Here is a 9046-nt window from a genome sequence, read left to right on the forward strand (position 1 = left end):
GAGGCGGGATGGTGACTCAGGGCCTTATGGACCCAAGTCTCTGGGCAAGAAAGCAGCAGTTAAAGTACCCTACTGTTAAGGAATAAGGTGCACCTTTTATAAATGTGTCTGATGTTTCACCATGTGTGTGCTTTTCGTAATTCCACCCTATTTTCAGTGGTATCCGTTACCCCACCCTCTCTGGGAAATTGGGAGGGGCTGGTAGCATAACCGTTGCCCCCTTCATGCTGCACGTCCACAGCCAATGGGCTATTTATTCTGCCCTCTAGTCCCCACATCTTCAGCCTTCCCCCCACTTGTAAGGAAACCGCGAAGCCAGGCATATATGGAAGTGTTCTGAGGATCTCCCAGGTCAGGAGCATTGGTGGTGAGTGAGAAAGCTGAGGAGAAAAGAGACTTTGTCTCTCCCGTGTGCTCAGGCAGAGCAAAGTGTCGGTTCAGATGTACCAGTCACAGGTGGCAAAGCTGAAGGACGACACCTCCAAAGAGGCCGAAGAAAAGGCGCTGCTGAAGGAGGCCCTGGCGCACATGGAAGAGCGGCTGCACCAGGAGAAGAGGGTCACCAGGGCGATCAGGCAGCAGAAGGTGAGAGGTCCCTGCTCGGAGCAGAGCCTCTGAGGCTGCCCCTCAGCTCCCTTTAGAAACAGCCAACTGAGGTCCCAGTGGGATCCAGGCAGCACAGAATGCATTCGCTCATTGCAAAGGAAGGTGGCAGAATAGCTTTAGCGTTAGGCAGACTTAGGTTTAGACTCTTGTTCTGCCATTTACTGTGTGACTTCAGGCAGCTTTTTGTTTTTAACATCTTTATTGGAGTATAATTGCTTTACAGTGTGGTGTTCGTTTCTGCTGTATAACAAAGTGAATCAGCTATATGCATACGTATATCCTCACATCCCTCCCTCTTGTGTCTCCCTCCCACCCTCCTTGTCCCACCCATCTAGGTGGTCACAAGGCACTGAGCTGATCTCCCTGTGCTATGCAGCTCTTTCCCACTAGCTATCTATTTTATGTTTCGTAGTGTATATATGTCCATGCCACTCTCTCACTTCGTCTCAGCTTACCCTTCCCCCTCCCCATGTCCTCAAGTCCATTCTCTACCTCTGTGTCTTTATTCCTGGCTGCCCCTAGGTTCATCAGAACCTTGTTTTTTTTTTTTTTTTTAGATTCCATATATATGTGTTAGATTAACCTCTCTGAGACTCATAGTCTAGCTTGCCTCTATTTTTTTAAACTTTCTTTTTCTTTAATTTAATTTTTATTTTATATTGGAGTATAGTTGATTTGCAGAGTTGTGTTAGTTTCAGGTGTACAGCAAAGTGATTCAGTTATACATATACATATATCTATTCTTTTTCAGATTCTTTTCCCATATAAGTTATTACAGAATATTGAGTAGAGTTCCCTGTGCTATACAGTGGGTCCTTGTTGATTACATATTTTATGTATAATAGTGTGCATATGTTAATCCCAAACTCCTAATTTGTCCCTCCCCAACACATTTCCACTTTGGTAACCATAAGTTTGTTTTCAAAGTCTGTGAGTCTGTTTCTGTTTTGTAAATAAGCACATTTGTATCATTTTGTTTAGATTCCATATATAAGTGATATCAAATGATATTTGTCTTTGTCTGACTTACTTCACATAGTATGATAGTCTCTAGGTCCATCCATGTTGCTGCAAATGGCATTACTTCATTCTTTTTTATGGCAGAGTAGTATTCCACTGTATATTTGTACCACATCTTCTTTATCCACTCCTCCATCGACATTTAGGCTGCTTCCATGTCCTGGCTGTTGTGAACAGTGCTTTCTGAGACTCATAGTCTAGCTCGTCTGTATTTTTTTAACTTTTGATAATTCGTGTATTTTATTTTGTTCTTTCTATCCAGATAACTGTTTTTTCCACCAGTTTTATTGAGACATAATTGACACATAGCACTGTACTGAGTTTAAGGGTGTCCAGCGTCATGATCTGACTTCCCTGCCTCCTGCAATGATGACCACAATCAGTTGAGTGAACAGCCCGAGTGTTTTCAAAGGCGGCGATTCTGACTGTCATTGTTCTGCCAGGTGCCAGGGATACACCGAGGAATAAGCTCTCTGAGAATAAAGATCTGGGTTTGCTCTTCTGAGTAGCCAGAACAGTACGCCAGTCTTTCTGACTTGGGGCTGTGTATTTGTACACGCATGCTTGCGTGTATGTGTGTACATGTGAGTATGTGCTGTGTGTTGGCATGTGTGTGTATTTGTATGTGTGTGTTTGTTGCCTGCATGAGCTCTAAGGAGGCCAAGGTCATAGAAGGGTGCCCTTCTGCTCAACCAGGAGGTGATGGTCAGATAGTTCCTTGCAGAAGCCTGCCCCCCATCCTGCGAACCTTCCAGGCAATAGGTTTCCAGACAGCAGTCTGTCTGGCTTAGAGCCCCAGAAATGAAAAGTGGCTGTCCTGCTCTGAGGGAGCCTGGATGAAGTGTTTCCAGTGCTCACTGCTGTGAATTAAACATCACAGACCTTAGTCTGCATATGTCATGGGGCTGCCTCAGGCAGAGGACAGTTTCCTTTCACACCAAGCAATGCCAGGGAGAGCTGGGCCAGTGACAGAGTTGTGACTTTCCCTTTGATGTGCCCTCTGCAGAGCTCACCCCTCCCCGAAGTGCCCCCCCCCGCCCCCAGGGCTTGGCAGACTAGGCCCCAAAGCAGAGACAGCAGACCACAGAATGGGACAGCGTAGGGCCCAAAAAAAGCCATTGTCATGTACTGAAAACCTGAGGATTTACATAATCAGGCTTCACATGCATTATTCATGGGCTGCCTCATTCATACACAATGCAAGGGACGTGCCAGCCTGTTTGTCAGGAAGAAAACAATACTACATTTTAAAGTTTTGCTGGATCCTAAAGGTCACTTGTATACATCTGTCTTGGCATCCATTCCTTCCAGGGAGTATACCTTCGTTGTCTTTAAGCAGAAATGAACAGAAAGCAGAATTCCTCTTTTCTAAGTTTTACACTTAGTATTTTCACAAGGAGCCTTAGTTTTTTAGCCTCCTGTATAAAACTTTGAAACTCTTCACCCATTCACAGAGGTGGCAAGGTTGAAGCACTGAGATGAAATTACACATCTTAAGCTTCAGAATTGCCCCCCCCAAAAAAAATGGAGTTTGTAGTTTTAATGTTTGATCATCTCTTCACCAAGCAGACCTTTCAAGAATCAAAAGTCCTATTTCCACACTAATATCTCTGGCTGTGAAAATGAGACTTGGTATAAGATGCTGGGCCTTCACAGCGAACTGGGCCTGTGGCTCTGTCCATGTGGCAGAGGGACGGGAAACGCGGCCCAGGCCGTGCTCACTCGAATCCACATCCCACATCCCTCGAGAAGCCGGCAGTGTCTCTCAGAGTTCAGAGGCCAGATTTGGAGTCAAACAAATAGGGGTCAAGCCCCACCACTGCTCCGAATGACCCTGAGTAAGTGGCTTGACCTCTGTATCGCAGGTTCCTCAACAAAAGCAACCAAAACTCTTAGCAAGGGGCCTACTCCGTGGGGCAGTGGGAGGGTTAAATGGCAAAATGCCTACAGTTCCTGGCATATCACAAGCCCTGTTTCTAAGGGGGAAGAATAGGCAGCTCATGCATGGGTGGGGATTCCTCTATTTTTTCCAGGGAGCTTCCTGCCAGCTGACGCCTTCCCCGGTCCTCCCAAAGCCGCCACCTCTTATGGGACGCGCTCTTCTCTTTGGTGAATACGACTAGGGCCACGGCCAAGAAAGGACCCAGATACCTTTTGTGAAAGGGCTAAGGCTGGGATTTTCAAGAGGAAATTTTTAAATGCACAGAAGTTGCCACTTGGGAAGCACGCAAGCCCTTTCTTAGGACTTGAAGTGGAAGAAAGGCTGAAGGGCACCAGCTGCTTCTGGCAGGAGAAGCCGCTCAGCTCTCCTGCCAATCAAATCTCCAACCAATCAAGTCCTGGCTAGGGGGCGTGACCACCGCTTTGCCTTGTGGTCTCAGCCAGGAAAACCCCCTAAGCTTCCCTCTGCTTAATTAGCTCAGATCCCTCTTCTTTAAGATGAGAATAAAAATGGCACCTAGCTCGTAGCCTTCCCAATGGGAGCTTGTATACAAAAGCCTTAGCACATAGGACCACAAAGCATTCACCCTCTCCTACCATCGTCATTATCCTCACTATTCTCTTTAACTCACTATCTTCCAAGATTTCCTTGGGCCAAGGTATTCTCAAGATTCTGGCTTCCTCCGTGCCACTTGTGTGTTTTGTTTGTTTGTTTGTTTGTTTTTGCGGTACGCAGGGCTCTCACTGTTGTGGCCTCTCCCGTTGCGGAGCACAGGCTCCAGACGCGCAGGCTCAGCGGCCATGGCTCACGGGCCCAGCCGCTCTGTGGCATGTGGCATCCTCCTGGACCGGGACACGAACCCTGCGCCGGCAGGCGGACTCTCAACCTCTGCGCCACCAGGGAAGCCCCACAATTGGTAGATGTTGTGTAGGAGGAGCGTGGGATGGGAGGGGCTTGGGGTGGTGCTCTTCCGCCCACAATGATGAAGTAGAACCATGTGGCCAGGCCTATGCAGCATACGGATAGAAGAAGGCTAAAGAAAAAGACCCTCCCGCACCCCCTTCATCACATCCCAGTGAGTTCAGTAAAGTTCAGGAAAAGCAGGTGCACAGGGGCCAGGCTCTGCCCTCAGTGCCCAGCTGCCCACTGATGGAACTTAATCCAGGAAGGAATTTTGCAGCAATGTTCAAACTGGGGTTCCCTGGAGCCTTTGGGTGCCATGGAAAGGTGTGACTCTCAAAGCACACACACCTTTCTCCCGCCAGAGAAGCTCTCCGTTATCTTATACCCCAAGTTCCTCATGGGATTTTGCTTGGATAAAGGGTTCTGCAAACAAAAGGGAGGGGGGGGATGGGGTGGGAGAGAAGAAGGCTGTTGGTTTAAAACTAACCCCTGCTCTATAATATCTGGGCATTTGGATAGTGATTGTCTCAGCGGAGTTTGTGATAAATACCGAGTGGCCGCAGGCTCGAGGCTTCTCCACGGAAAACGCCTGGAGGGCAATTGTCAGTTCAGTACGGGCCCATCAGCCTTCACGGACAGTCCTCTGAGGGTAGAGTCAGCATCCTTCTGGGAGAAGGGAAGAGTCTCGTAAGCACCTATGCCCTGTCCCAAAAGACAGCCTTATTTCCTCCCTGAGTTTTGTGACTACCCGGTAGGGTTGCCAGATTGAGGGGAAAACAAACAAACCAAAAACACGATGCCCAGTTAAATTTTAATTTCAGATAAACAACAAAAGCTATTCGGTATAAATGTCCTAAATATTACACGGGGCATATTCGCACTCACAAATTTGTTGGCTTCATTCTGGAATTCAGATTTAACTGGGCATCCTGTATTTTATCTGGCAACCCCTCCAACATTTACTGAGCACCAACTAGACACCAAGCAGGGAGGTTCTGAAGCAGGTGTCGCAAGATGGCAGCCCACAGATATATTCCATTTGTCTCTTGGGATTTTTTTTTTAAGTTACATTTCAAAATAGGGCAGTTTCCTGGAATATTCTGGATTTCCAGCTTCTCTGGGAAACTTGGAAGATCTGGCGACCCTAGGCCCACAGACCCACAAGCCACCATCACAAGCCTCCATCTTCCAGGCCCCTTAGAAAGGCGCTGGGCTCGTGTGTTTGCTGCTGTCCACCACCACCCCAGCTCACTTCACCCACTTCTTTTACTTTCCTGGCCGCTGTAGGAATCAGGTTGGCGACCCCAGTGGATGCTCAGGGCTCTAGGAGAACGTCTCCTTCCTGACACCACTGCACATTCACCTGCGGAGTGTCAGTCTGCAAGGGAGACCCCAGTTCCCTCTCACTTTTGTGTCTCCAGTGCCTAGGGGATGCTCTTTCTTTGATGAGCTGCCCCTGAGGTGCAGGGTCTTGAGCAGATCAGGGTCAGCAATAGTCATCAAACCCCAGGGGAGCGGCAAGCTCCAGGTTTTCAGTGATGCTGGCTTGCCAACAGGCCCCAGTAGTCCCTGCCAGGGAGGTTAGCCACTGGGGCTTTCAACATTTCCACTGGGTGGAAAGCCACTGGACATCTACAGCCTCTTCCACTGATCTAGGAGGCTCTGCTTCCAGCTAAAGCAGATCTGTCCTCCAAGAAGAATGCAGTATCCTTCATAGCCTTCTTGGTTGACCACCTCCTTCTCTGCTGGAATCTGGAACAGAGATTCCCTAAAAGGTGCAGCAGGACAGTGTAGCGTTACCCCAAAGCCACACCCCCTTCTGGAGACCTCTATCCTCACCTCCTCACCTAGGAAGGCTCAACATTCCATCCAAATGGGTAGCATCTGAAAGTTGAGAAAAATCCATTTTTCTCTGATGCAAAAGGCAAAGAAGAACATAAGCTAAATTTTGTCAATATTCTTTCTGTGTTAGAGACGAATGTTTGGAGAGCTGATGAAGAACTCAAAGATGCAGAACTCACATTTCCAGGTGAGCCAGAAGAGAGAAGAGAGAAAACCCTAGGACGTCAGCAGGAAGCCCAGTGGACAGTTATCCCACATCTATTATGTATTGAGCCTTTGGCATGTGCCGGGCACAGAGCCAAACACTTGACGTGCAGTATCTCTTTTAAGCTTCACAACAACCCTATGGGGTGGGTGTTGTTATTATACCCAATTTACAGATGAGGTGTCTGAGGCTCAGAGACTTTCTTTGTCCAGAGCCACACAGCTCAGTAGGAGAGCTGGGAATCAGTGCAGATCTGACACCCAGGTGAGTGCTAGCTTTTCCTCCTTTAGGTTATAAACCTCCAGGTAATAAACCTGATACATTTCCAGTGGAATTTGTCTTAAATTTCAAGGAAGCATCCTCTAGAATTCTCTTCAAAGTTGAGGATTAAGACTATGAAATCTTGAACATGTTGAAACATTGCCATTGACAAATCAGCCCTGGAACTGGAATTAAGCCAGTCCACGTTCCCACTTTGCAGACAGTAGAGGCGAGCTCTCAGGAAGCTAGAAAGCCAAACACATTTTGGTTGAATATGAGAGAGGAGACATTCAAGTTTGATAAAAGGCCACAGTCATGCTGAGGCAACCAAATTATCATGGGAAGAAACGAAGATATTCTAGGTGAGGGATATATTTGAAAAATAGAAGCTTCTCAACCAGCATCCTTGTGCTAAGACCAGAAGGTGGTTACTCCCCAGAGCAGGATGTTAAGAGGATAGAGAGCATCCTGAGGGCCCCACTTGATCTGAGACGTTTGCCACCCTGCAAAGTGGAAACGACTGGAAGTTTGTTACTTATTCACTCACATATATGACTGAGCTGGGAGGAGGCAGAAACTGCCCTACATCTAGGTTTTGTGTGAGGACCAGCGGGGATGTGAAATGGCAGAGGAGATATTGGGATGGGTCCCGGATGTTGTGGGAACATTGTGCTTCTCTGAGATGTGAGACACCCTGGAACTTCACGCTGCCTCTGGCTTTAACAGAAGCAGGGCAGATGGTGCTTCGGCTAAGAGCAAAGAGCCAGCTTCCCATTCTCCCTGCCCTCCAGCCTGAGCTTAGAAGTTTGGTGTCTAGGATCTCCTCAGTACAGAAAGGTTTCCTCCAGGTTCCTTGCCAAGTGTAACTTGGGCGACTCCTTCCCCAAGAGTGGGCCTTGGGCTTCCCTGGTGGCTCAGTGTTTGAGAGTCCGCCTGCCTATGCAGGGGACACGGGTTCATGCCCCGGTCTGGGAAGATCCCACATGCCGCGGAGCGGCTGGGCCTGTGAGCCATGGCCGCTGAGCCTGCGTGTCCGGAGCCTGTGCTCCGCAACGGGAGAGGCCACAACACTGAGAGGCCCGTGTACCGAAAAAAATTAAAAAGAGGGGGAGGGGGCTTTTTTAAGGATATAGGGGTGAGTGCCTCATAAAAACTGGGAGCTGAAAGAGAGCCTGGCCTCGAAATAGAACTGGTAAGCCATCAGATCTCAGGCATCATCTCTTTTACACACACACAAGCATGTGCACACGCACACACAGGCCGTATCTCCTCTCTGTGTCTCTGTGTGGCTCCCCTGATCTCTGCTCTCTCCAGTCATGTGACAGGAAGGAATGACCTCATCGTCCCCCAGTTCAAAGGACCAGCCCAGGAAGCAAGTAGCATCTTAGAGCCCATAAGCCCAAATCCTGGGAGTGACCATCTTAAAAGCCCAGCCCGTGCCAAGTGCCCGATCAGCTATGACCAGGGACAGAGTCACACACATGGCTGCCTGGATCCAGGAGTAGTGCTCAGAAAAGGGTTAGACAGACCCCCTAGAGTATGCTGCATTTTACCCTCCTAAGACATCAGAGACATAAGGCATTCAGTTCAGTAACACCTTTTCGAGAGAAAGTCCATCCCAATGAAATTGCCTATCATCAGAAACTCCTGGTTCAAAAAAAGATGCAAATGTAAGAAGAAAACGTTATCTGTGTATCTGGAAGAGTGTACACCAAAATGTGAATAAGGTTACCTGTGGGTAGTGTGAATATGGTGGATCATTTTACCTTCGTTTTGCTCACGTCTGTGTGTATATAAATATTTTTTACAACAAAGATTTTATCTTGAGTAAAAAAAAATGTCATTTGAGAAATATTTGGGGATCTCCCTACAATTATAGAGTCTGGGCATTTGTTGCTCTTGCTTGTTGTAGGTTGGAGCCAGAAAAGGCACCCCAAAGATGGACCAAGGAAGGGAGATGCTGAAGAGAGAAATGTCCAGCAAATCCAGCCAGAGCCTTCTGTTTACTAAACCTGGTGGAAGGAACTAGAAACGTCGTCCCGCTGGGCCTTGCGTGATCCTCCGTGAGTCAGTGTAACTCTTCTGCGTCAAACTACTAAGATGCTTTTTTAGGACATTAAAGGTTGCTACCCTAGTGTGTTGCTTCCTAGACTGGTATTTTGCACAATACTGGATTTTGGAGTGTGTGAGGAGAGGGGTTCTTTTCACAGATATTATGAATGTAAACATACGCAGGCATATGAAGAATAAGTTTGAAATTCAGACTC

The 9046-nt window shown here is 47.8% G+C and overlaps 2 protein-coding genes across 2 annotated transcripts in view; both read left to right on the forward strand.

Annotated features, from left to right (window-relative positions):
- LOC308609807 (forkhead-associated domain-containing protein 1-like) overlaps window positions 1–855 on the forward strand; it is an 80335-nt gene extending 79480 nt beyond the window's left edge. The window contains exon 16 of the mRNA XM_081259108.1: window positions 420–855. Coding sequence (XP_081115234.1) covers window positions 420–618 — 199 coding nt within the window. The 3' untranslated portion in view covers window positions 619–855. The remainder of the gene's footprint in view (window positions 1–419) is intronic.
- The window catches only part of LOC308609790 (forkhead-associated domain-containing protein 1-like), a gene marked incomplete at its 3' end in the record, with an annotated part of 332609 nt that extends 323801 nt beyond the window's left edge, over window positions 1–8808 (forward strand). Inside the window, 1 exon segment of the mRNA XM_081259092.1 lies at window positions 8692–8808. Coding sequence (XP_081115218.1) covers window positions 8692–8808 — 117 coding nt within the window.
- Between the last annotated feature and the right edge of the window lie 238 nt (window positions 8809–9046).

The sequence above is a fragment of the Mesoplodon bidens genome (genome assembly GCF_964165515.1).
Source record: "Mesoplodon bidens genome assembly, contig: HAP1_SCAFFOLD_103, whole genome shotgun sequence".
NCBI lineage: Eukaryota > Metazoa > Chordata > Mammalia > Artiodactyla > Ziphiidae > Mesoplodon > Mesoplodon bidens.